This window comes from Rana temporaria, chromosome 12, assembly GCF_905171775.1.
Source record: "Rana temporaria chromosome 12, aRanTem1.1, whole genome shotgun sequence".
NCBI classification, from domain to species: domain Eukaryota; kingdom Metazoa; phylum Chordata; class Amphibia; order Anura; family Ranidae; genus Rana; species Rana temporaria.
The window spans coordinates 146,488,244-146,516,069 of NC_053500.1; the positions used below are offsets into that span (position 1 = coordinate 146,488,244).

General features: G+C 52.7%; 2 protein-coding genes and 5 non-coding genes across 7 annotated transcripts in view; 1 reads left to right on the plus strand and 6 right to left on the minus strand.

The window, feature by feature from the left end:
* The window catches only part of HEXD (hexosaminidase D), a 32,684-nt gene extending 9,699 nt beyond the window's left edge, over positions 1 to 22,985 (minus strand). The window contains exons 1-7 of the mRNA XM_040331143.1: positions 22,897 to 22,985; positions 20,911 to 21,022; positions 19,643 to 19,752; positions 18,495 to 18,582; positions 18,247 to 18,411; positions 17,152 to 17,335; positions 14,864 to 14,935 (exon numbers count right to left, since the gene is read on the minus strand). Of these exons, the coding sequence (XP_040187077.1) occupies positions 14,864 to 14,935; positions 17,152 to 17,335; positions 18,247 to 18,411; positions 18,495 to 18,582; positions 19,643 to 19,752; positions 20,911 to 21,022; positions 22,897 to 22,907 (742 nt within the window). The 5' untranslated portion in view covers positions 22,908 to 22,985. The remainder of the gene's footprint in view (positions 1 to 14,863; positions 14,936 to 17,151; positions 17,336 to 18,246; positions 18,412 to 18,494; positions 18,583 to 19,642; positions 19,753 to 20,910; positions 21,023 to 22,896) is intronic.
* LOC120919684 lies at positions 2,424 to 2,530 on the minus strand. Its single transcript, XR_005744620.1, has one exon. It is a non-coding gene; the product is annotated as a U6 spliceosomal RNA (small nuclear RNA).
* LOC120919685 lies at positions 5,060 to 5,166 on the minus strand. The gene has a single exon (XR_005744621.1). It is a non-coding gene; the product is annotated as a U6 spliceosomal RNA (small nuclear RNA).
* LOC120919686 lies at positions 7,652 to 7,758 on the minus strand. Its single transcript, XR_005744622.1, has one exon. It is a non-coding gene; the product is annotated as a U6 spliceosomal RNA (small nuclear RNA).
* On the minus strand, positions 10,554 to 10,660 carry LOC120919687. The gene has a single exon (XR_005744623.1). It is a non-coding gene; the product is annotated as a U6 spliceosomal RNA (small nuclear RNA).
* Positions 12,462 to 12,568, minus strand: LOC120919688. The gene has a single exon (XR_005744624.1). It is a non-coding gene; the product is annotated as a U6 spliceosomal RNA (small nuclear RNA).
* OGFOD3 (2-oxoglutarate and iron dependent oxygenase domain containing 3) overlaps positions 22,984 to 27,826 on the plus strand; it is a 70,487-nt gene continuing 65,644 nt past the window's right edge. Inside the window, exons 1-2 of the mRNA XM_040331144.1 lie at positions 22,984 to 23,099; positions 27,255 to 27,466. Of these exons, the coding sequence (XP_040187078.1) occupies positions 23,008 to 23,099; positions 27,255 to 27,466 (304 nt within the window). The 5' untranslated portion in view covers positions 22,984 to 23,007. The remainder of the gene's footprint in view (positions 23,100 to 27,254; positions 27,467 to 27,826) is intronic.

Consider the following 27,826-nt stretch of genomic DNA (forward strand, 5'->3'; position numbering starts at 1 on the left):
AGCAACATATCATATCGTACAGATCAGGGGGGGCCCCGGGCTCAATCGCGGCAACCCCCTCCTGCAATTTCGCGGCATTCGCGGCAACCCCCTCCTGCAATTTCATGGCAATCGTGGCAACCCCCTCCCGCAATTTCGCGGCAACCCCCTCCCGCAATTTCGCTGCAACCCCCTCCTGCAATTTCACGGCAATCGCGGAAAACCCCTCCTGCAATTTCACGGCAACCCCCTCCCGCAATTTCGCAGCAAAACCCCCTCCCGCAATTTCGCGGCAACCCCCTCATGCAATTTTACGGCAATAGCGGCAACCCCCTCCTGCAATTTCACGGCAATAGCGGCAACCCCCTCATGCAATTTCACGGCAATAGCGGCAACCCCCTCCTGCAATTTCACGGCAATCGCGGCAACCCCCTCACGCAATTTCACGGCAATCGCGGCAACCCCCTCATGCAATTTCACGGCAATCGCGGCAACCCCCTCACGCAATTTCACGGCAATCGCGGCAACCCCCTCCCGCAATTTCGCGGCAACCCCCTCCTGCAATTTCACGGCAATCGCGGCAACCCCCTCCCGCAATTTCGCGGCAACCCCCTCCTGAAATTTCACGCCAATCGCGGCAACCCCCTCCCGCAATTTCGCGGCAACCCCCTCCCGCAGTTTCACGACAATCGCGGCAAGCCCCTCCCGCAATTTCACGGCAATCGCGGCAACCCCCTCCCGCAATTTCACGGCAATCGCGGCAACCCCCTCCCGTAATTTCACGGCAATCCCCATTCGTGTCAATCGTGACAACCCCCTCCCACAATTTCGCAGCAACCCCCTCATGCAATTTCACGGCAATAGCGGCAACCCCCTCCTGCAATTTCACGGCAATCGCGGCAACCCCCTCACGCAATTTCACGGCAATCGCGGCAACCCCCTCCCGCAATTTCGTGGCAACCCCCTCCTGCAATTTCACGGCAATCGCGGCAACCCCCTCCCGCAATTTCGCGGCAACCCCCTCCTGCAATTTCACGCCAATCGCGGCAACCCCCTCCCGCAATTTTGCGGCAACCCCCTTCCGCCGTTTCACGACAATCGCGGCAAGCCCCTCCCGCAATTTCACGGCAATTGCGGCAACCCCCTCCCGCAATTTCACGGCAATCGCGGCAACCCCCTCCCGCAATTTCGCGGCAACCCCCTCATGCAATTTCACGGCAATAGCGGCAACCCCCTCCTGCAATTTCACGGCAATCGCGGCAACCCCCTCATGCAATTTCACGGCAATCGCGGCAACCCCCTCACGCAATTTCACGGCAATCCCCATTCGTGTCAATCGTGACAACCCCCTCCCGCAATTTCGCGGAAACCCCCTCATGCAATTTCACGGCAATAGCGGCAATCCCCTCATGCAATTTCACGGCAATCGCGGCAACCCCCTCACGCAATTTCACGGCAATCGCGGCAACCCCCTCCCGCAATTTCGCGGCAACCCCCTCCTGCAATTTCACGGCAATCGCGGCAACCCCCTCCCGCAATTTCGCGGCAACCCCCTCCTGCAATTTCACGCCAATCGCGGCAACCCCCTCCCGCAATTTCGCGGCAACCCCCTCCCGCAGTTTCACGACAATCGCGGCAAGCCCCTCCCGCAATTTCACGGCAATCGCGGCAACCCCCTCCCGCAATTTCACGGCAATCGCGGCAACCCCCTCCCGCAATTTCACGGCAATCCCCATTCGTGTCAATCGTGACAACCCCCTCCCACAATTTCGCTGCAATCCCTGTCCGTGCCAAGCCCCTCCCACAATTTTGCGACAATCCCCGTTCGCAGGAATTTCGGCCCCCCCCGTTTAACAAGTAGGATCAGTTGGCCCACTGGCCCCCCCTGCTCAACAACTTCGATAGGACAGTCGGCGGATCCAGCCCCCCCCCTCAACAACTATGATCGGTCAGCGGCAACAACCCAGCCCCCCCCACTTCTCTGCTTCGATTATTAAGCCCACGTCCCTTTGAACGTGCGCCGCAAGCTCAATGACCGTGCCCGCGGGACCCATGAACTCGATGTCCGCGATCGTGTCACGGAGAGGCAGTACGGGGGGATGCCTGTGTAAACGAGGCATTTCCCTGTTCTGCCTAGTGACAGGACACTGATCGTCTGTTCCCTGTCATCGGGAGCTGTGATCAGTGTAATGTCACTTGTAGGCCATCCCCCACACAGTTAGAATCACTCCCTAGGACACACTTAACCCCTTCCTCGCCCCCCTAGTGGTTAACCCCTTCCCTGCCAGTCATATTTACACAGTAATCCGTGCATTTTTATACCACCGATCGCTGTATAAATGACAATGGTCCCAAAATAGCGTCAAAATTGTCCGATGTGTCCGCTAGAATGTCGCCGTCACGATAAAAAAAAAAATAGATTAGCATGGCAAAGCATCCGGCAAGAAAATATGGAACGCTTCACGAATTTGCGTGTCATCCTTGCGCAGGGGCCATGCTAATCTTCTCTGTATCGTTCCAATTTTAGTATATGTCCTGCCGAAGCGAGGACAATCCAATGGGGACCCTGAGAGGTATATAAGGACACCCAGAGCCAGAAATGTCCGCTCATGGGGAGCCGGCCAATCAGGAATTATCACTAATAAAGATTCCACAATCAATGTATCCAAACTAATAACAAGTCTGCCAATCAGATTCTCCTTACACTACATTCCCATGCTCCATACACCGATCAATAACCGATCTTCTACCCATCAGATACAAGCACAACATGCAAATGAGCACAGCAGAGGATTCTGGGAGGAGGGAGGGGCCGTCCTTAGGCCGTGTATCCGATTACATTGTAGCTGATTTTTTCAGTGTCTCAAAAGTGCATCTTTACATCCTCCAGAGTGCCCCCTTACATCCTCCAAAGTGGCCCCTTACATCTTACATCCTCCAGAGTACCCCTTACATCCTCCAGAGTGGCCCCTTACATCCTCCAGAGTGCCCCCTTACATCCTCCAGAGTGCCCCCTTACATCCTCCAGAGTGGCCCCCCTCATCCTCCAGAGTGGCCCCTTACATCCTCCAGAGTGTCCCCTTACATCCTCCAGAGTGTCCCCTTACATCCTCCAGAGTGGCCCCTTACATCCTCCAGACTACCCCCTTACATTCTCCAGACTACCCCCTTACATCCTCCAGACTACCCCCTTACATCCTCCAGAGTGGCCCCTTACATCCTCCAGAGTGGCCCCTTACATCCTCCAGAGTGGCCCCTTACATCCTCCAGAGTGGCCCCTTACATCCTCCAGACTACCCCCTTACATTCTCCAGACTACCCCCTTACATCCTCCAGACTACCCCCTTACATCCTCCAGAGTGTCCCCTTACATCCTCCAGAGTGGCCCCTTACAACCTCCAGAGTGGCCCCTTACACCCTCCAGAGTGTCCCCTTACATCCTCCAAAGTGCCCCCTTACATCCTCCAGAGTGGCCCCTTACATCCTCCAGACTACCCCCTTACATTCTCCAGACTACCCCCTTACATCCTCCAGAGTACCCCCTTACACCCTCCAGAGTGGCCCCTTACATCCTCCAGAGTGGCCCCTTACAACCTCCAGAGTGTCCCCTTACATCCTCCAAAGTGGCCCCTTACATCCTCCAGAGTGCCCCCTTACACCCTCCAAAGTGGCCCCTTACATCCTCCAGAGTGTCCCCTTACATCCTCCAGAGTGTCCCCTTACACCCTCCAGAGTGTCCCCTTACATCCTCCAGAGTGTCCCCTTACATCCTCCAGAGTGTCCCCTTACATCCTCCAGAGTACCACCTTACATCCTCCAGAATGGCCCCTTACATCCTCCAGAGTGGCCCCTTACATCCTCCAGAGTGGCCCCTTACATCCTCCAGAGTGCCCACTTACACCCTCCAGAGTGGCCCCTTACATCCTCCAAAGTGCCCCCTTACATCCTCCAGAGTGGCCCCTTACATCCTCCAGAGTGGCCCCTTACATCCTCCAAAGTGCCCCCTTACATCTTCCAGAGTGGCCACTTACATCCTCCAGAGTACCCCCTTACATCCTCCAGAGTGTCCCCTTACAACCTCCAGAGTGGCCCCTTACATCCTCCAGAGTACCCCCTTACATCCTCCAGAGTGTCCCCTTACATCCTCCAGAGTACCACCTTACATCCACCAGAGTACCCCCTTACATCCTCCAGAGTGTCCCCTTACATCCTCCAGAGTACCACCTTACATCCACCAGAGTGACCCCTTACATCCTCCAGAGTGCCCCCTTACATCCTCCAGAGTGCCCCCTTACAAACTTTAGAGTACCCCCTTACATCCTCCAGAGTGGCCCCTTACATCCTCCAGAGCGCCCCCTTACATCCTTTAGAGTACCCCCTTACATCCTCCAGAGTGTCCCCTTACACCCTCCAGAGTGCCCCCTTACACCCTCCAGAGTGGCCCCTTACACCCTCCAGAGTGGCCCCTTACATCCTCCAGAGTGGCCCCTTACATCCTCCAGAGTGTCCCCTTACATCCTCCAGAGTGGCCCCTTAACCCTCCAGAGTGTCCCCTTACATCCTCCAGAGTGTCCCCTTACATCCTCCAGAGTGGCCCCTTACATCCTCCAGAGTGGCCCCTTACATCCTCCAAAGTGCCCCCTTACATCCTCCAGAGTGGCCCCTTACATCCTCCAGAGTGGCCCCTTACATCCTCCAGAGTGCCCACTTACACCCTCCAGAGTGTCCCCTTACATCCTCCAGAGTGTCCCCTTACATCCTCCAGAGTGGCCCCTTAGTAGTACCATGGGGGCACTTTGGATGATGAAAGGGGGCACTCTGGTGGTACTAAATGAGATCCTTCAGAGTGCCCCCTTACATCCTCTGATGCCCGCGTGTATCCGGCTCCAATCACATCCAGGCAAATGTAATCAGGCGCAGAATCGCAGAAAAACGCAGGACAGGTTTGCAAATCCACAACTTCCATATGACTCCCAAATCCCTGTTTGATTTCATTGCAATCGCTGCAAATCGCACCGTGCGATGCCGTCGCCGACCAGAAGCTCCTCCTCCTGCGATTCTGTCGCAAAGCACCCGGCAAGAAAATATGGAACGCTTCACGAATTTGCGTGTCATCCTTGCGCAGGGGCCATGCTAATCTTCTCTGTATCGTTCCAATTTTAGTATATGTCCTGCCGAAGCGAGGACAATCCAATGGGGACCCTGAGAGGTATATAAGGACACCCAGAGCCAGAAATGTCCGCTCATGGGGAGCCGGCCAATCAGGAATTATCACTAATAAAGATTCCACAATCAATGTATCCAAACTAATAACAAGTCTGGAGATCAGATTCTCCTTACACTACATTCCCATGCTCCATACACCGATCAATAACCGATCTTCTACCCATCAGATACAAGCACAACATGCAAATCAGCACAGCAGAGGATTCTGGGAGGAGGGAGGGGCCGTCCTTAGGCCGTGTATCCGATTACATTGTAGCTGATTTTTTCAGTGTCTCAAAAGTGCATCTTTACATCTTCCAGAGTGCCCCCTTACATCCTCCAAAGTGGCCCCTTACATCTTACATCCTCCAGAGTACCCCTTACATCCTCCAGAGTGGCCCCTTACATCCTCCAGAGTGCCCCCTTACATCCTCCAGAGTGCCCCCTTACATCCTCCAGAGTGGCCCCCCTCATCCTCCAGAGTGGCCCCTTACATCCTCCAGAGTGTCCCCTTACATCCTCCAGAGTGTCCCCTTACATCCTCCAGAGTGGCCCCTTACATCCTCCAGACTACCCCCTTACATTCTCCAGACTACCCCCTTACATCCTCCAGACTACCCCCTTACATCCTCCAGAGTGGCCCCTTACATCCTCCAGAGTGGCCCCTTACATCCTCCAGAGTGGCCCCTTACATCCTCCAGAGTGGCCCCTTACATCCTCCAGACTACCCCCTTACATTCTCCAGACTACCCCCTTACATCCTCCAGACTACCCCCTTACATCCTCCAGAGTGTCCCCTTACATCCTCCAGAGTGGCCCCTTACAACCTCCAGAGTGGCCCCTTACACCCTCCAGAGTGTCCCCTTACATCCTCCAAAGTGCCCCCTTACATCCTCCAGAGTGGCCCCTTACATCCTCCAGACTACCCCCTTACATTCTCCAGACTACCCCCTTACATCCTCCAGAGTACCCCCTTACACCCTCCAGAGTGGCCCCTTACATCCTCCAGAGTGGCCCCTTACAACCTCCAGAGTGTCCCCTTACATCCTCCAAAGTGGCCCCTTACATCCTCCAGAGTGCCCCCTTACACCCTCCAAAGTGGCCCCTTACATCCTCCAGAGTGTCCCCTTACATCCTCCAGAGTGTCCCCTTACACCCTCCAGAGTGTCCCCTTACATCCTCCAGAATGGCCCCTTACATCCTCCAGAGTGGCCCCTTACATCCTCCAGAGTGGCCCCTTACATCCTCCAGAGTGCCCACTTACACCCTCCAGAGTGGCCCCTTACATCCTCCAAAGTGCCCCCTTACATCCTCCAGAGTGGCCCCTTACATCCTCCAGAGTGGCCCCTTACATCCTCCAAAGTGCCCCCTTACATCTTCCAGAGTGGCCACTTACATCCTCCAGAGTACCCCCTTACATCCTCCAGAGTGTCCCCTTACAACCTCCAGAGTGGCCCCTTACATCCTCCAGAGTACCCCCTTACATCCTCCAGAGTGTCCCCTTACATCCTCCAGAGTACCACCTTACATCCACCAGAGTACCCCCTTACATCCTCCAGAGTGTCCCCTTACATCCTCCAGAGTACCACCTTACATCCACCAGAGTGACCCCTTACATCCTCCAGAGTGCCCCCTTACATCCTCCAGAGTGCCCCCTTACAAACTTTAGAGTACCCCCTTACATCCTCCAGAGTGGCCCCTTACATCCTCCAGAGCGCCCCCTTACATCCTTTAGAGTACCCCCTTACATCCTCCAGAGTGTCCCCTTACACCCTCCAGAGTGCCCCCTTACACCCTCCAGAGTGGCCCCTTACACCCTCCAGAGTGGCCCCTTACATCCTCCAGAGTGGCCCCTTACATCCTCCAGAGTGTCCCCTTACATCCTCCAGAGTGGCCCCTTAACCCTCCAGAGTGTCCCCTTACATCCTCCAGAGTGTCCCCTTACATCCTCCAGAGTGGCCCCTTACATCCTCCAGAGTGGCCCCTTACATCCTCCAAAGTGCCCCCTTACATCCTCCAGAGTGGCCCCTTACATCCTCCAGAGTGGCCCCTTACATCCTCCAGAGTGCCCACTTACACCCTCCAGAGTGTCCCCTTACATCCTCCAGAGTGTCCCCTTACATCCTCCAGAGTGTCCCCTTACATCCTCCAGAGTGGCCCCTTAGTAGTACCATGGGGGCACTTTGGATGATGAAAGGGGGCACTCTGGTGGTACTAAATGAGATCCTTCAGAGTGCCCCCTTACATCCTCTGATGCCCGCGAGTATCCGGCTCCAGTCACATCCAGGCAAATGTAATCAGGGGCGGAATCGCAGAAAAACGCAGGACAGGTTTGCAAATCCACAACTTCCATATGACTCCCAAATCCCTGTTTGATTTCATTGCAATCGCTGCAAATCGCACCGTGCGATGCCGTCGCCGACCAGAAGCTCCTCCTCCTGCGATTCTGTCGCAAAGCACCCGGCAAGAAAATATGGAACGCTTCACGAATTTGCGTGTCATCCTTGCGCAGGGGCCATGCTAATCTTCTCTGTATCGTTCCAATTTTAGTATATGTCCTGCCGAAGCGAGGACAATCCAATGGGGACCCTGAGAGGTATATAAGGACACCCAGAGCCAGAAATGTCCGCTCATGGGGAGCCGGCCAATCAGGAATTATCACTAATAAAGATTCCACAATCAATGTATCCAAACTAATAACAAGTCTGGAGATCAGATTCTCCTTACACTACATTCCCATGCTCCATACACCGATCAATAACCGATCTTCTACCCATCAGATACAAGCACAACATGCAAATCAGCACAGCAGAGGATTCTGGGAGGAGGGAGGGGCCGTCCTTAGGCCGTGTATCCGATTACATTGTAGCTGATTTTTTCAGTGTCTCAAAAGTGCATCTTTACATCTTCCAGAGTGCCCCCTTACATCCTCCAAAGTGGCCCCTTACATCTTACATCCTCCAGAGTGCCCCCTTACATCCTCCAGAGTGCCCCCTTACATCCTCCAGAGTGGCCCCCCTCATCCTCCAGAGTGGCCCCTTACATCCTCCAGAGTGTCCCCTTACATCCTCCAGAGTGTCCCCTTACATCCTCCAGAGTGGCCCCTTACATCCTCCAGACTACCCCCTTACATTCTCCAGACTACCCCCTTACATCCTCCAGACTACCCCCTTACATCCTCCAGAGTGGCCCCTTACATCCTCCAGAGTGGCCCCTTACATCCTCCAGAGTGGCCCCTTACATCCTCCAGAGTGGCCCCTTACATCCTCCAGACTACCCCCTTACATTCTCCAGACTACCCCCTTACATCCTCCAGACTACCCCCTTACATCCTCCAGAGTGTCCCCTTACATCCTCCAGAGTGGCCCCTTACAACCTCCAGAGTGGCCCCTTACACCCTCCAGAGTGTCCCCTTACATCCTCCAAAGTGCCCCCTTACATCCTCCAGAGTGGCCCCTTACATCCTCCAGACTACCCCCTTACATTCTCCAGACTACCCCCTTACATCCTCCAGAGTACCCCCTTACACCCTCCAGAGTGGCCCCTTACATCCTCCAGAGTGGCCCCTTACAACCTCCAGAGTGTCCCCTTACATCCTCCAAAGTGGCCCCTTACATCCTCCAGAGTGCCCCCTTACACCCTCCAAAGTGGCCCCTTACATCCTCCAGAGTGTCCCCTTACATCCTCCAGAGTGTCCCCTTACACCCTCCAGAGTGTCCCCTTACATCCTCCAAAGTGGCCCCTTACATCCTCCAGAGTGCCCCCTTACACCCTCCAAAGTGGCCCCTTACATCCTCCAGAATGGCCCCTTACATCCTCCAGAGTGGCCCCTTACATCCTCCAGAGTGGCCCCTTACATCCTCCAGAGTGCCCACTTACACCCTCCAGAGTGGCCCCTTACATCCTCCAAAGTGGCCCCTTACATCCTCCAGAGTGGCCCCTTACATCCTCCAGAGTGGCCCCTTACATCCTCCAGAATGGCCCCTTACATCCTCCAGAATGGCCCCTTACATCCTCCAGAGTGCCCACTTACACCCTCCAGAGTGTCCCCTTACATCCTCCAGAGTGTCCCCTTACACCCTCCAGAGTGTCCCCTTACATCCTCCAGAATGGCCCCTTACATCCTCCAGAGTGGCCCCTTACATCCTCCAGAGTGGCCCCTTACATCCTCCAGAGTGCCCACTTACACCCTCCAGAGTGGCCCCTTACATCCTCCAAAGTGCCCCCTTACATCCTCCAGAGTGGCCCCTTACATCCTCCAGAGTGGCCCCTTACATCCTCCAAAGTGCCCCCTTACATCTTCCAGAGTGGCCACTTACATCCTCCAGAGTACCCCCTTACATCCTCCAGAGTGTCCCCTTACAACCTCCAGAGTGGCCCCTTACATCCTCCAGAGTACCCCCTTACATCCTCCAGAGTGTCCCCTTACATCCTCCAGAGTACCACCTTACATCCACCAGAGTACCCCCTTACATCCTCCAGAGTGTCCCCTTACATCCTCCAGAGTACCACCTTACATCCACCAGAGTGACCCCTTACATCCTCCAGAGTGCTCCCTTACATCCTCCAGAGTGCCCCCTTACATCCTCCAGAGTGCCCCCTTACAAAATTTAGAGTACCCCCTTACATCCTCCAGAGTGGCCCCTTACATCCTCCAGAGCGCCCCCTTACATCCTTTAGAGTACCCCCTTACATCCTCCAGAGTGTCCCCTTACACCCTCCAGAGTGCCCCCTTACACCCTCCAGAGTGGCCCCTTACACCCTCCAGAGTGGCCCCTTACATCCTCCAGAGTGGCCCCTTACATCCTCCAGAGTGTCCCCTTACATCCTCCAGAGTGGCCCCTTACACCCTCCAGAGTGTCCCCTTACATCCTCCAGAGTGTCCCCTTACATCCTCCAGAGTGGCCCCTTACATCCTCCAGAGTGGCCCCTTACATCCTCCAAAGTGCCCCCTTACATCCTCCAGAGTGGCCCCTTACATCCTCCAGAGTGCCCACTTACACCCTCCAGAGTGTCCCCTTACATCCTCCAGAGTGTCCCCTTACATCCTCCAGAGTGGCCCCTTAGTAGTACCATGGGGGCACTTTGGATGATGAAAGGGGGCACTCTGGTGGTACTAAATGAGATCCTTCAGAGTGCCCCCTTACATCCTCTGATGCCCGCGTGTATCCGGCTCCAATCACATCCAGGCAAATGTAATCAGGCGCAGAATCGCAGAAAAACGCAGGACAGGTTTGCAAATCCACAACTTCCATATGACTCCCAAATCCCTGTTTGATTTCATTGCAATCGCTGCAAATCGCACCGTGCGATGCCGTCGCCGACCAGAAGCTCCTCCTCCTGCGATTCTGTCGCAAAGCACCCGGCAAGAAAATATGGAACGCTTCACGAATTTGCGTGTCATCCTTGCGCAGGGGCCATGCTAATCTTCTCTGTATCGTTCCAATTTTAGTATATGTCCTGCCGAAGCGAGGACAATCCAATGGGGACCCTGAGAGGTATATAAGGACACCCAGAGCCAGAAATGTCCGCTCATGGGGAGCCGGCCAATCAGGAATTATCACTAATAAAGATTCCACAATCAATGTATCCAAACTAATAACAAGTCTGCAGATCAGATTCTCCTTACACTACATTCCCATGCTCCATACACCGATCAATAACCGATCTTCTACCCATCAGATACAAGCACAACATGCAAATCAGCACAGCAGAGGATTCTGGGAGGAGGGAGGGGCCATCCTTAGGCCGTGTATCCGATTACATTGTAGCTGATTTTTTCAGTGTCTCAAAAGTGCATCTTTACATCTTCCAGAGTGCCCCCTTACATCCTCCAGAGTGGCCCCTTACATCCTCCAGAGTGTCCCCTTACATCCTCCAGAGTGTCCCTTTACATCCTCCAGAGTGTCCCCTTACATCCTCCAGACTACCCCCTTACATTCTCCAGACTACCCCCTTACATCCTCCAGAGTACCCCCTTACACCCTCCAGAGTGGCCCCTTACACCCTCCAGAGTGGCCCCTTACATCCTCCAGAGTGGCCCCTTACATCCTCCAGAGTGGCCCCTTACATCCTCCAGAGTGCCCCCCCCTCATCCTCCAGAGTGGCCCCTTACATCCTCCAGAGTGCCCCCCCCTCATCCTCCAGAGTGGCCCCTTACATCCTCCAGAGTGCCCCCCCCTCATCCTCCAGAGTGGCCCCTTACATCCTCCAGAGTGTCCCCTTACATCCTCCAGAGTGTCCCCTTACATCCTCCAGAGTGGCCCCTTACATCCTCCAGACTACCCCCTTACATTCTCCAGACTACCCCCTTACATCCTCCAGAGTACCCCCTTACACCCTCCAGAGTGTCCCCTTACATCCTCTAGAGTGCCCCCTAACATCCTCCAGAGTGTGCCCTTACATCCTTCAAAGTGCCCCCTTACATCCTCCAAAGTGGCCCCTTACATCCTCCAAAGTGTCCCCTTACATCCTCCAGAGTACCCCCTTACAACCTCCAGAGTGGCCCCTTACATCCTCCAAAGTGTCCCCTTACATCCTCCAGAGTGGCCCCTTACAACCTCCAGAGCGCCCCCTTACATCCTCCAGAGTACCCCCTTACATCCTCCAGAGTGTCCCCTTACATCCTTCAAAGTGCCCCCTTACATCCTCCAGAGTGGCCCCTTACAACCTCCAGAGCGCCCCCTTACATCCTCCAGAGTACCCCCTTACATCCTCCAGAGTGTCCCCTTACATCCTTCAAAGTGCCCCCTTACATCCTCCAGAGTACCACCTTACATCCACCAGAGTGTCCCCTTACATCCTCCAGAGTGCCCCCTTACATCCTTTAGAGTGCCCCCATACATCCTCCAGAGTGGCCCCTTACATCCTCCAGAATGCCCCCTTACATCCTCCAGAGTGTCCCCTTACATCCTCCAGAATGCCCCCTTACATCCTCCAGAGTGTCCCCTTACATCCTCCAGAATGGCCCCTTAGTAGTACCATGGGGGCACTTTGGATGATGAAAGGGGGCACTCTGGTGGTACTAAATGAGATCCTTCAGAGTGCCCCCTTACATCCTCTGATGCCCGCGAGTATCCGGCTCCAATCACATCCAGGCAAATGTAATCAGGCGCAGAATCGCAGAAAAACGCAGGACAGGTTTGCAAATCCACAACTTCCATATGACTCCCAAATCACTGATTGATTTTATTGCAATCGCTGAAAATCGCACCGTGCGATGCCGTCGCCGAACAGAAGCTCCTCCTCCTGCGATTCTATCGCAAAGCACCCGGCAAGAAAATATGGAACGCTTCACGAATTTGCGTGTCATCCTTGCGCAGGGGCCATGCTAATCTTCTCTGTATCGTTCCAATTTTAGTATATGTCCTGCCGAAGCGAGGACAATCCAATGGTGACCCTGAGAGGTATATAAGGACACCCAGAGCCAGAAATGTCCGCTCATGGGGAGCCGGCCAATCAGGAATTATCACTAATAAAGATTCCACAATCAATGTATCCAAACTAATAACAAGTCTGGAAATCAGATTCTCCTTACACTACATTCCCATGCTCCATACACCGATCAATAACCGATCTTCTACCCATCAGATACAAGCACAACATGCAAATGAGCACAGCAGAGGATTCTGGGAGGAGGGAGGGGCCATCCCTAGGCCGTGTATCCGATTACATTGTAGCTGATTTTTAATATATATATATTCTTTTTATTTATTTTTTATGGTTGAACTGGACGGACTTGTGTATTTTTTCAACCTAACTATGTAACATTGTATCTGATCACAATGGCCCAGATTCACGTACAGCGGCGCATATTTATGCCGCTGTAGCGGATCTTCTTTACGCTACGCCGACGCAGCTCAGAGAGGCAAGCACTGGATTCACAAAGCCAGTGCTGCCAAATCTGCGCTGGGTTTCCAAGTCATAAGTCGTCGTAAGTGGAAGTGGGCGTGAGCCATGCTAATGAAGCGTGACTCCATGCAAATGATGGGCCGAGCGCCAGACAGATACAAATCGCCAGCTGCGCATGCGCCGTCCCGTGGACGCATCCCAGTGCGCATGCTCACAATCACGTCGGAACTACTCCCTAAGATACGCCTGATCACTGCCTACGACGTAAACGTAACCTACGCCCAGCCCTATTCACGTACAACGTAAACGACAAAAGATACGACGGCTTGTGTTCCCTGGTCCATACCTTTGCATGGGTTGTGCCTCCTATATGGGGAATAACTTTACGCCGGACGTACGACTTACGCAAACCGCGTATATTATGCGCCGGGCGCAAGTACGTTCGTGAATCGACGTATCTCCCTCATTTGCATATTTGAATAGGAAATCAATGGGAGCGCCACATGCGTCCAGCGTAAATATGCGCCCACGATACGCCGGCGTAGGCAAGTTACGTCGGTCGGATGAAGCCTATTTTTAGGCGTATCTCAGTTTGTGGGCACTGCGCATTGATACGACGGCGCATATTTGCACTTACGCGGTGTATCTCGAGATACGTCGGCGTAAGTGCTTTGTGAATCCGGGCCTTTGTATCTGATCACATTGTATCCGATCACATTGTATCTCATTACATTGTATCCGATCACATTGTATCTGATCACATTGTATCTCATTACATTGTACCTCATTACATTGTATCCGATCACATTGTACCTCATTACATTGTATCCGATCACATTGTATCTCATTACATTGTATCCGATCACATTGTATCTGATTCGCAGTGTTGCTGCATCTGATCTGTCCATGTCATTGTCACGTCAGCTAAGGGAGGAGCCATTGGCTCCCGCTGCTGTCAATCAAATCCAATGACGCGGAAGCTGGGGGGGGGGGGGGGGTGCTGACGAGTCCTGCTGTCTGTGTCAATGGATCAGACAGCAGGACACTGGAGCGTGCCCACACGGGTGCCAAAAGGAAGAGCACTTCCCTGACGGGGCACTCGAGAAGAGGAGGAGCCAGGAGCGCCGCTGAGGTACCCTAGAAGAGGAGGATAAGGGCAAAAACCTTAGTACAGAGGAGGCAAGTATGACATTTGTTAAAAAAATAAATAAAAAAAAGAACATATCCTTTAAGACGTGGGTGCCGATGCTCAGCCTGTCCCGGCTCGTCACACACATGTAGAGAAGGAATGAAGAAGTCGCCACACACCAAAGGAACAGTCCAAGCATATAAAAGAGTCAAAATCAGCTTAGCCAGGCTCCTCCCAGGCCACACCTCTTAAACTTTTTACCCGTGACTAAGCCCTGCGGGAGGGACGAAACGTGTCTGGAGCATAGCCTGGGAGGAGCCGTGGCAAAGCTGTATTTGACTCTTCTACACACTTGGGCTTTTTTTTTGCAATCATGAAGAAATGCGCTGCACACCCAAGAAGCAACCCAAGTGTACAGAGGAGTCGAAAACAGCTTAGCTGGGCTCCTCCCAGGCCTCATCGATGCGTTTCACCAGCGGCTAAGCCCTGTGGCAGGGGCAAAAGACATCGGGGGCATGGCCTGGGAAGAGCCGGGCCGAAGCCATTTTTGACTCTTTTATACACCTGGGCTGGTCAGTGTGCAGCGCTTCCTTCATTCCTTTACACTCTAAAAATGGGCGCAACATGAAACACGCGGTGTAATGCGGAATTAATCCTTAAAATGATTTGTCCTAAATGTGTAGAATACATACAACTTACTTCTGTCATCAACATCCAGATTGGGAGTGTAGTCCCAGATCATTGGCTCCACAAGCTGGGCAACTCCAGATTCTAAGGAAGACAGCAACAGATCTCTAAGTAATGTAGGATATTAGTACACAGATACATACTGTATATAAACCGTTTCCCTGAAAATAAGCCCTACCCTTTAAATACGACCTACCCAGAAAATAAGCCCTACCCTGAAATCAAGCCCTGCCCTGAAATCAAGCCCTACCCTGAAAATAAGCCCTACCCTTTAAATACGACCTACCCAGAAAATAAGCCCTACCCTGAAATCAAGCCCTACCCTGAAAATAAGCCCTACCCTTTAACCACTCAAAGGGGTGGTTCCCCTAAAAATAAACTTTTGACATTGCATTTGCTACATTAATTACAATTAGAATTGGCTGGTTTTATTTAAAAAATACCTCCGTACGTAGCGTTTGCTATATTCGTTCCCACCGCCACTTCCGGGTACGATGCTGGCGGTGGGCGTTCCTAATTGATGGACAGGCATCCGACCAACGCATCCATCGCGTCACGAGATGCCGAAAGAAGCCGAACGTCGGTGCGCATGCGCCGTATAGAGCCGCACCGACGTTCGGCTTCTTTCGGCATCTCGTGACGCGATGGATGCGTCGGTCGGATGCCTGTCCATCAATTAGGAACGCCCACCGCCAGCATCGTACCCGGAAGTGGCGGTGGGAACGAATATAGCAAACGCTACGTACGGAGGTATTTTTTAAATAAAACCAGCCGATTCTAATTGTAATTAATGTAGCAAATGCAATGTCAAAAGTTTATTTTTAGGGGAACCACCGCTTTAAGACCCGGAACCTTTAGGCAGCTAAAGGACCCGGCCAGTTTTAGCGATTCGGCACTGCGTCGCTTTAACTGACAATTGCGCGGTCGTGCGACGTGGCTCCCAAACAAAATTGGCGTCCTTTTTTTCCCACAAATAGAGCTTTCTTTTAGTGGTATTTGATCACCTCTGCGGTTTTTATTTTTTGCGCTATAAACAAAAAAGAGCGTCAATTTTGAATAATTTTTACTTTTTGCTATAATAAATATTCCCCAAAAATATATAAAAAAAAATTTCCTCAGTTTAGGCCGATACGTATTCTTCTACCTATTTTTGGTAAAAAAAAAAAATCGCAATAAGCGTTTATTGATTGGTTTGCGCAAAATTTATAGCGTTTACAAAATAGGGGATAGTTTTTTTGCATTTTTATAATTTTTTTTTTACTAATGGTGGCGATCAGCGTTTTTTTTTGTGACTGCGACATTATGGCGGACACTTCGGACAATTTTGACACATTTTTGGGACCATTGTCATTTTCACAGCAAAAAATGCATTTAAAATGCATTGTTTACTGTGAAAATGACAATTGCAGTTTGGGAGTTAAGGGGGCGCTGAAGGGGTTATGTATGACCTCATCTGTGTTTCTAACTGTATGGGGGTGTGGCTGTAGGTTTGACGTCATCAATTGTGGTTCCCTATATAAGGGAACACATGATCAATGACAGCGCCACAGTGAAGAACGGGGAAGCTGTGTTTACACTCACCTCTCCTCATTCTTCAGCTCCGGGGACCAATCGCGGGACTCCAGCGGCGATCGGGTCCGCAGGTCCCGCGGTCACGGAGTTTCGGAGCGAGTTGCAGGAGCGTGCCCGCGACCCACGGCTAGGCACTTAAAGAGGACGTACCTGTATGTGCTTGTGCCCAGCCGTGCCATTCTGCCGACGTATATGTGCAGGAGGCGGTCCTTAAGTGGTTAAATAAGACCTGGCCTGAAATCAAGCCCTGCCCTGAAATCAAGCCCTGCCCTGAAATCAAGCCCTGCCCTGAAATCAAGCCCTGCCCTGAAAACAAGCCCTGCCCTGAAATCAAGCCCTGCCCTGAAAACAAGCCCTGCCCTGAAATCAAGCCCTGCCCTGAAATCAAGCCCTGCCCTGAAAACAAGCCCTGCCCTCAAAACAAGCCCTGCCCTGAAATCAAGCCCTGCCCTGAAATCAAGCCCTGCCCTGAAAACAAGCCCTACCCTGAAAATTAGACCTACCTTGAAAATAAGCCCTACCCTGAAAATAAGTACGTGCCATTGCTTCGGTGCGCATGTGCCGATGACGTCTGCACATGCTGATACAGGGGATATCTCCTAAACCATACAGGTTTAGGAGCTATCCGGGGTAGCTACAGGTAAGACTTAATATAAGCTTACCTGTAGTGAAAAGTGGTTATAAAGAGTTTACAGACACTTTAAATAAAACAAGATGTACGCTCTGACCTGTTAAGGTTTGGACGCTTGCTCCGCGCAGCATGTCATCCCAGGCGATCACCCGCACCCCGGGATAGGTGGAGGCCACGTGGCTGGCCACTTTCTTCATATGGGACAAAAATATGTCTTCTATAGAAAGGCCAGCCCCCGAAATCTTCATCTTAGACTCTTCTCCCTTGCCAAGGTAGTAGACCTAGGAGGTGAAAAAAAAGGAATAAACAACTACAAACAAAAAGAAATGTTATAAAATCTGCGGGATAATCAAATATCATCTAAATCCATTCATCATGTGTATTTCTCCCAGATCTGTGCAGTGATCCAGTGTGAGACTTCCTGTAATAAAGACCGCCCACTGCTGCTCTCTCTCCTTGTGCAGGGGGACTGGTCTGGTCTCCGCCCCTCCTGTAGTTTTTTGCAGCCTGTAATGGGTGGGGCCTGCTGGGCCCCTCCCACAGCTCTGCTCTCTCTCTATCCTTGTGCAGGGTGACTGCTTATGTCTCATAAGAGACAGAGTGGCCCCGATCCTCCTCTTCTGGGGTTCCCTCCGCGGTGCTCCTGGCCCCTTTCCTGCATCGAGTGACCCGTCGAAGAAGAGCTCCCCTTCGGGGCACCCATGCGGTTGCGTGCTCCCGTGTCCTGCTGCTGCATCCACAGACATAGACAGCAGGACTGGGCACCGCCCCCCCCCCCACGTCATTGGATTTGATTGACAGCAGCAGGAGCCAATGGCTGCACTGCTATAAATCTATCCAATCAAGAGCCGAGACACCGGCCAGAGAGGGCGTGCGCATCTCCGGTGTGGGAACTAATGGGCTCAGGTGGGGGGGGGGGGGGGGTTGGTGCACTACAATAGGTTTTTCAGCTGGGGCTGATTGACCACCCATTTGATGGAGCCCAATGATAGATCAGCCATTCTCAACCAGGATTTCATGGAACCTATTGTAGTTGTAAGCCAGGTCCATTGTAAGGGTGAAGATCCGCTTTAAGAGGGGGTGGTTGGCGGGGGCAAAAACACGCCTCAACTCTGCATTTTTGCTGCCCCCCCCCCCCACCCGCAAGAACACAACAATCACCTACCGCGTCCTCTCAAGTCTGTTCTCGTACCTCGTCAGAGCCGATGTGAAACCACCGAACTGCAGGATGGAGCTCCATGACTTGTCCTATCATGAGCTGCAGGAGGCGGAGGGATTCCTCCTTGTGGGGGTTCAGGCTGTTGGGGTACACGGGCACCTCCCGCAGGTGAGAGAACTCTTTGTGTTTCAAGACGAACTGCAAATAGACATCCAAAATGTCATCATCATCATCAACCTACTGAGGATATACCTGGATAAGGAACCTTTCTCCGGTCTTACCTCCATGTGTCCGAACGTTTGTATTAATGGAATGACCTCAAGGTTGTGGAGCTGGGCCAGCCGTAGTATCTCTCGGATCTCCTGGGGGCTGATGGGAGACAAGCAAATCATGTCACTATGGAGGAACGTTTCCAACACCTTGTTGTATCTATTCCACCAAGAATGGAGGCAAAAAGGGGTCCAGCCCGCTACTAGCAAAGAGGACCTAATAAAGGGGGTCCAACCCGCTACTAACAAGGGGGACCTAATAGAGGGGGTCCAACCCACTAGTAGCAATGGGTACCTTATAAAGGGGGTCCGACTCGCTACTAGCAAAGAGGACCTAATAAAGGGGGTTCAACCCGCTACTAGCAAGGGGGGCCTAATAAAAAGGGGTCCAACCCGCTACTAGCAAGGAGGGACCTAATAAAGGGGGTCCAACCCACTAGTAGCAACGGGTACTTAATAAAGGTGGTCCGACTCGCTACTAGCAAAGAGGACCTAATAAAGGGGGTTCAACCCGCTAATAGCATGGGGGGCCTAATAAAAAGGGGTCCAACCCGCTACTAGCACGGAGGGACCTAATAAAGGGGGTCCAACCCACTAGTAGCAATGGGTACCTAATAAAGGGGGTCCAACTCGCTAATAGCAAAGAGGACCTAATAAAGGGGTTCAACCCGCTACTAGCAAGGGGGACCTAATAAAGGGGGTCCAACCCGATACTAGCAAGGAGGGACCTAATAAAGGGGGTCCAACCCACTAGTAGCGATGGGTACCTAATAAAGGGGGTCCGACTCGCTACTAGCAAGGTGTACCTGTTCCTAATAAAGGGGGTCCAACCCACTACTAGCAAGGAGGACCTAATAAAGGGGGTCCAACCCGCTACTAGCAAGGTACACCTAATAAAGGGGGTCCAACCCACTACTAGCAAGGAGGACCTAATAAAGAGGGTCCAACTTGCTACTAGCAAGGGGGACCTAATAAAGGGGGTCCAACCCACTACTAGAAAGGGGGACCTAATAAAGGGGGTCCAACTCGCTACTAGCAAGGGGGACCTGATAAAGTGGCCGCAGGGTGTATATTAGTGTAGTTTTGGGTGGAGTACCCTATAAAATCCCTCTGTGGCTATGGATATATAACGGGGGTGGAGGTCTTTTCACCAGACATACCTGTAAGCGTGTGCGGCCCGCAGTGGGTGGAGCTCTCCATAATACGGAAAGGTGTCTTCATACTCAATCAGCAGACCGTTCGCTCCAAGACAAGAAAACAGAGGAAATACCTGGAGAGGAAATTATATCCGCAGGTTAAAAAAAAACAAAAACGTAGCACTGCTGCAGTAAGAGACGGTCCATTAGGCACGGATACCTCGGGTTACAGGTGATGTCTGGCAGGTTATTGCCATAGACCACCCTTGTACCATGTTTTATGCTACATCAATACTTAGGGTGATACATGAAACATGGTTGCAATGTTACGTCATACGGTTAGATCCTACAGACCAAGCAGAGGTCTGCGGCCTGTGTGTGGAACCCGACACGCTGCCTCGAGGAATATGTGATGCGGACTCACCATACTTGCCTAGGCAGGGAAGTGAGGGTAGAAAAACATTTATATAATAACGAACCTGCCGTTGCCTGCTTGTTGCCAACACGGATTGGCTGACCTGGCTCCTCACTTGCCTGCCTTCACCCCTGCTTGGCCCTGACTGCTCTCTTGTCTGTCTTGACCCCTGATTGGCCCTGACTACTGTCTTGCCTGACTTGACCCCTGCTTGTACCTGACTGCTCACTTGCCTGCTTTGTCCACTGCCTGTACCTGACTACTCTTTTGCCTGCCTTGACTCCTGCTTATATCCGGTTACTCTCTTGCCTGCCTTGACCCCTGCTTGGACCTGACTAATTGCTTGCCTGCCATTAACCCTGCTTGTACATTACTGCTCTTGCCTGCCTCCACCCTTGTGTGTACCTGACTATTCTCTTTCCTGCCTTGACCCCTGCTTGTAGCTGACTGCTCTCTGGCTTGCCTGGACACCAGCTTGCACCTGACTACCCTCTTATCTATTGCCTGCTTTGACCCCTACTTGTACCTGACTACCCTCTTGTCTATTGCCTGCTTTGACCCCTACTTGTACCTGACTACCCTCTTGTCTATTGCCTGCTTTGACCCCTACTTGTACCTGACTACTCTCTTGCCTGCCTCCACCCCTGCTTGGCCCTTACATGACTGTGGGCTATACCCCCCCCCCTGATGAAAATCGGGTCATCTATGGGCTGCTTTAGAGATATAGTTAACCTGGTATGCTTTGTTCATTTTTGGTTTCTGACAAGTATAAAATATCACAATCGTCGAGCTGAATCTTGCAAACCTGGTTCTGCGCATGCCGCATCGACCGCGGTGTAGTGAAATAAGCAGTACATAAAACGGTGACAAGGTTTACCTCTGCAAGGTAGGACACCTTTGGGGGAGCCCCTTTCAGATCGAGGTGAACCAAGGTTCTTGTAAAGGACACTCTTCCCGGGCTGAGCCCCCCGTCCTCCGATTCCTGCCGCCTGCAGAACAGCAAAAGAGTCACTAAACAAAATAAATGTCACATTTTGATACTATTTTTTATTTCTAGTTTTGGATGGAGGAGGGATGGAGGAGGGAATGATTAAAGCCGAATTCCAGCAATTTTTTCATAGTTATAATGATTCAGCTTAGACCAAAGTAACTACATGCCACACCTGTGGGGTCCCTCTAGAATAGGGTGACCACATTTCCAAACTGCCATTCAGGGCCCCCCCCCCCCTCCTTCACCAAAAATTGGCAATTTTAAAGGATTATATGCAAGTAATTGGCCATAATAATAGGAGTATGGGGGGGATTATAATTATGCTTAAAGTGCAACAATAAAAATGAACAATTCCTCTAAATATAGTGGCTGGGGGGTCCCCTTAGTCTGCCTGTAAAGTGGCGCATGTGTACCATGTATATAACATGCTGCAGCAACAAAAAAAAAAACAAAAGAAAAAAGGGGCAAATCACATTTAAATTGACTCACAGTTGCAATTGCTGACACCCGGCTATTATAAAAAATGAATAAAAACGTAGTGCCCCCCCCCCCCAGTCCATACCAGACCTCTTGGGCTCTACCCCCCTACCCCAAAGCACCTTGTCCCCATCTTACCCTGGCCGGTGGTTGTGGTGGCATGCAGGCGGAGTGGTTATCAGAATCTGGAAGCCCCCAAAGGGTCTGGAATGGACTAGGGGAGGGGGACCCCACGCCGTTTTTTTTTTTTATTGGCAGCTTTTTTTTTTTTATTCAGCTGTCAGCGGGGAAGCCCATTGACAGCTGATCAGTTAATAAGGACGCTGGCTTCCCAGCCCCGCTCCTTAACAACCAGCTTTTACTGCGCCCTGCTTGGGCGCAGTGCATTGCAGGGCATTTGGTGGGGCGAACACCCTGGGCTGGGAAACAGTTTCCATCATCGGCTCATCGTGTGGTTGTGTCAGTTTCATTTCCGGGACACTGTATTGTCCCGGAATGAAGGTGCCCGGGACAAACCTGCAAAATGCGGGACTGTCCCGGGCAATCCGGGACACGTGGTCACCCTACTCTAGAACTGGGGTTTTTCAGCCTAGGGTTGCTAGGGGTTCCTTGTGCTGGGGCTGATTGACCACCCATTTGATGGAGCCAAATGATAGAACGGCCATTCTCAACCAGAGTTCCTCCAGAGGCTGCTAGGGGTTCCCAGGGGGGGTAAATAATCCTATGGTATGTATTCTCTCTGATACCCCAGAGGTAAATAATCCTATGTTATGTATGCTCTCGGATGCCCCAGGGGTACATAATCCTATGTTATGTATGCTCTCGGATGCCCCAGGGGTACATAATCCTATGTTATGTATTCTCTCTGATGCCCCAGGGGTACATAATCCTATGTTATGTATTCTCTCTGATACCCCAGAGGTAAACAATCCTATGTTATGTATGCACTCTGATACCCCAGGGGTACATAATCCTATGTTATGTATTCTCTCTGATACCCCAGAGGTAAATAATCCTATGGTATGTATGCACTCTGATACCCCAGGGGTACATAATCCTATGTTATGTATTGCCCCTGCTCTCTGATACCCCAGAGGTAAACAATCCTATGTTATGTATTCTCTCTGATGCCCCAGAGGTACATAATCCTATGTTATGTATGGACTCTGATACCCCAGAGGTAAATAATCCTATGTTATGTATTGCCCCTGCTCTCTGATACCCCTATGTAACCCCAGGGGGTGGATTATTCTGTATTGTTATGTCTGCCCCCCTATAATTACCCGCCAAGGGGTAGATCTAACTATGTTGTTCTGTCTGCTCTCTGATACCCCAATGAATACCCCAGGGGGGCCCCATAGTGTCAGTCAGTCAGGACCCTCGGCCATCTCTCACCCCTTCATCATGACTGCAGCTCCTCCGGGCTCGATTGCTCAGGCTTGTCGGCGCGGGCCCGGCCAATCTACGATCTCCACGCGCATCCTCGGGCTCCAGTGAGCTGTCACTATGGCAACCAGGATCCGGCGCCAGGCTCGAGTACCGGGAGAGAACGGGGATCTAGCGGGGCCTAACCGGAGGACGGCGGGCGGAAGGCCGGGGTGAGGAGAGCGGGGTGTGTCACTCACACCTGGGGCGTAATGGGTGGAGGGTGACAGCTGCTGTGACAGTATGGCGGGAGAGTGAGACACATATGGGGCATGTTATCACCTTCCACCTCTTCCCCGTACCCCCATATCTACCCCTGTGACCCCCCCTATACCCCTGTATGTACCACTCTCATCTCCCCATCCCACTATTCCCCTTCTCACCCTATGTACCCCCCTTTTCATCCTCTGTACCCCCCAATATCCCCCTTCTCAACTTCTGTACCCCCCAATATCCCCCTTCTCACCATCTGTACCCCATTAATCCCCCTTCTCACCCTCTGTACCCCCCAATATCCCCCTTCTCACCCTCTGTACCCCCCAATATCCCCCTTCTCACCCTCTGTACCCCCAATATCCCCCTTCTCACCCTCTGTACCCCCCAATATCCCCCTTCTCACCCTCTGTACCCCCCAATATCTCCCTTATCACCCTCTGTACCCCCCAATATCTCCCTTCTCACTCTCTGTACCCCCAATATCCTTCTTCTCATCCTATGTACCCCCAATATCCCCCTTCACACCCTCTGTACCCCAAATATCCCCCTTCTCACCCTCTGTACCCCCCAATATCCCCCTTCTCACCCTCTGTACCCCAAATATCCCCCTCCCCATCCTCTGTACCCCCCAATATCTCCCTTCTCACCCTCTGTACCCCCAATATCCTTCTTCTCATCCTCTGTACCCCAAATATCCCCCTTCTCATGCCCTGTACCCCCCCAATATCCCCCTCCTCATCCTCTGTATCCCCCAATATCTCCCTTCTCACCCTCTGTACCCCCAATATCTCCCTTCTCACCCTCTGTACCCCCAATATCTCCCTTCTCACCCTCTGTACCCCCAATATCTCCCTTCTCACCCTCTGTACCCCCAATATCTCCCTTCTCACACTCTGTACCCCAATATCCCTATTCTCACCCTCTGTACCCCCCAATATCCCCCTTCTCACTCTCTGTACCTCCCAATATCCCCCTTCTCATCATCTGTACCCCACAGTGTCCCCCTACTCACCCTCTGTACCACAATTTCCCCCCTCTCACCATATGTACCCCTAAATATTCCCCTTCTCAACCCCTGTACCCCCCAATATCCCTCTTCTCAACCCCTGTACCCCCCAATATCCCTCTTCTCAGCCTCTGTATCCCCCAATATACCCCTCCCTTCTCACCATTTGTACCCCAAATATCCCCCTTCTCACCCTCTGTACCCTGATATACCCCCTTCTCATCCTCCATTTATACCCTTATCACTCCCTGTACCCCAATATACTCCATTCTCCAAACATCTACACTTGTTGCCCATGTACACTAACAAAGTCCCTTCTGATGCTTCATATATATCCTTACCACCCTCTGTACCCCAATATACTCCCTTCTTACAAAGAAACAAAGGAGGGTGCAAACGTCTAGTGCACTGAGGAAGGGGGCATGTCTCCTGAAATGCGTTAGCATCAAACTACAGTGATTTGTTCATCCACCATGTTGGAGTTGTGTTTTTATATGCTTGTTGTAACTACCTTACACTTGTGAGTAGTGATGGGCTGGGCATGCTCAGGATCGTAGTCCCAACCCATCTGAGAATTCCTGCCAGGAAGCGGACACTGCACTCCGCCAATCAGAGGCCTCAGTGCCTTGTACCATTGGATGTGAAACGCAGTGAGCGCTGAGGCTTGTTCTTACCCTCTGTACCCCAATATGCTCCCTTCTCACCCTCTGTACCCCCAAATATATATATAACCCCCTGTACTTTAATATACTCCTTTCCCATCCCCTATATACTCTTATCACCCTCTGTATCCTAATTCACTCCCTTCTCACCCTCCACGTATACCCTTATTACTTCCGGTACCCCAATGTATTCCATTCTCATCCCCAGTACCCCAAAATATATCATTAACTTCCTGTACCCCAACATACTTCTTTCTCTTCCCCTATATAGCCATATTACACACTGTACCCCAATATATTTAATTTTCACCCTCTATACCCTTCTCACCACCTGTACCCCAACATTCTCCCTTCTCACCCTTTGTACCCCCACATATATTTTATCACTTCCTCTAACCGTATATACTCTCTTCCCACCCTCTGCACTCCCCATATATAGCCTTACCCTGTACACCCCACATATACCCTCTCCTCACTGTACCCCAATATTTACTCCTCGCCCCTTCTTCACCTTTATCCCCCTCACTCTTCTGTACCCTCGTATTCCCCCCACATTCGCCCTTCTCACCCTGTCCCCCCACAATCACCCTTCTTGCCCTGTCCCCCCACATTTGCCCTTCTCACCCTGTCCCCCTACAGTTGCTCTTCTCACCCTGTCCCCCCACATTCGCCCTTCTCACCCTGTCCCCCCACATTCGCCCTTCTCACCCTGTCCCCCCACAATCGCCCTTCCCACCCTGTCCCCCCACATTCGCCCTTCTCACCCTGTCCCCCCACAATCGCCCTTCTCACCCTGTCCCCCCACATTCGCCCTTCTCACCCTGTCCCCCCACAATCGCCCTTCCCACCCTGTCCCCCCACATTCGCCCTTCTCACCCTGTCCCCCCACATTCGCCCTTCTCACCCTGTCCCCCCACAATCGCCCTTCTCACCCTGTCCCCCCACATTCACCCTGTCCCCCCACATTCGCCCTTCCCACCCTGTCCCCCCACATTCGCCCTTCTCACCCTGTCCCCCCACAATCGCCCTTCCCACCCTGTCCCCCCACATTCGCCCTTCTCACCCTGTCCCCCCACATTCGCCCTTCTCACCCTGTCCCCCCACATTCGCCCTTCTCACCCTGTCCCCCCACATTCGCCCTTCTCACCCTGTCCCCCCACATTCGCCCTTCTCACCCTGTCCCCCCACATTCACCCTTCTCACCCTGTCCCCCCACATTCACCCTTCTCACCCTGTCCCCCCACATTCGCCCTTCTCACCCTGTCCCCCCACATTCACCCTTCTCACCCTGTCCCCCCACATTCACCCTTTCTACCCTGTCCCCCCACATTCACCCTTCTCACCCTGTCCCCCCACATTCGCCCTTCTCACCCTGTCCCCCCACATTCGCCCTTCTCACCCTGTCCCCCCACATTCGCCCTTCTCACCCTGTCCCCCCACATTCGCCCTTCTCACCCTGTCCCCCCACATTCGCCCTTCTCACCCTGTCCCCCCCACATTCACCCTTCTCACCCTGTCCCCCCACATTCGCCCTTCTCACCCTGTCCCCCCACATTCGCCCTTCTCACCCTGTCCCCCCCACATTCGCCCTTCTCACCCTGTCCCCCCACATTCGCCCTTCTCACCCTGTCCCCCCACATTCGCCCTTCTCACCCTGTCCCCCCACATTCGCCCTTCTCACCCTGTCCCCCCACATTCGCCCTTCTCACCCTGTCCCCCCACATTCGCCCTTCTCACCCTGTCCCCCCACATTCGCCCTTCTCACCCTGTCCCCCCACAATCGCCCTTCTCACCCTGTCCCCCCCACATTCGCCCTTCTCACCCTGTCCCCCCCACATTCGCCCTTCTCACCCTGTCCCCCCACATTCGCCCTTCTCACCCTGTCCCCCCACATTCGCCCTTCTCACCCTGCCCCCCCACATTCGCCCTTCTCACCCTGTCCCCCCACATTCGCCCTTCTCACCCTGTCCCCCCACATTCGCCCTTCTCACCCTGTCCCCCCACATTCGCCCTTCTCACCCTGTCCCCCCACAATCGCCCTTCTCACCCTGTCCCCCCACATTCGCCCTTCTCACCCTGTCCCCCCACATTCGCCCTTCTCACCCTGTCCCCCCACATTCGCCCTTCTCACCCTGTCCCCCCACATTCGCCCTTCTCACCCTGTCCCCCCACATTCGCCCTTCTCACCCTGTCCCCCCACATTCGCCCTTCTCACCCTGTCCCCCCACATTCGCCCTTCTCACCCTGTCCCCCCCACATTCGCCCTTCTCACCCTGTCCCCCCACATTCGCCCTTCTCACCCTGTCCCCCCCACATTCACCCTTCTCACCCTGTCCCCCCACATTCACCCTTCTCACCCTGTCCCCCCCACATTCACCCTTCTCACCCTGTCCCCCCACATTCACCCTTCTTCTATAATTATGTTGTTTATTTTTTCCTTGTAGGAGTAAGAAGAGTAGAGCTCATAGAAAATCATGGAGAAGTCACGTCCTCTGGGGGGCGCTGTTTTCCCTTCTGGCCGTATCCGTCTTTTTCTTCCTGTGGGAATATCCTGGGGACGGGATGGAGGTCTTGGCCCCTCACCAGGAAGACATAAAACACAAGTTCTTCCCGGTTCCTTGCTCCCAGGATTATGAAAGTCACAAGAAATTTGCTGGTGAGTTTCAGCAGAAGAATGTTCTCTGACCAGTGGCTCGGGGGCCTCATGTAGTTCTTCTCGTATCTTCGATGAGTGGCTCGGGGGCCTCATGTAGTTCTTCTTGTATCTTCGATGTGTCTCCCAGCAATGTGTCAGGAGTAACCAAGTGCTTCTTGGCATCGGCTGCAATATACACATCAAAGATAAAGCTGGACTCCAGGCAAATGCATACATGGGGGCTGTATTACCTGCCAAAGAATTTGCATTTCTGTCCATCCAGTCCACAGATTTACACAGCTCTGGCGCACAACTCAGCCCCGTCTGAGGCCTGATTTGAATCTGCCGCCGTCAAGGCGGAGTTCCACTAGATTTTAATAG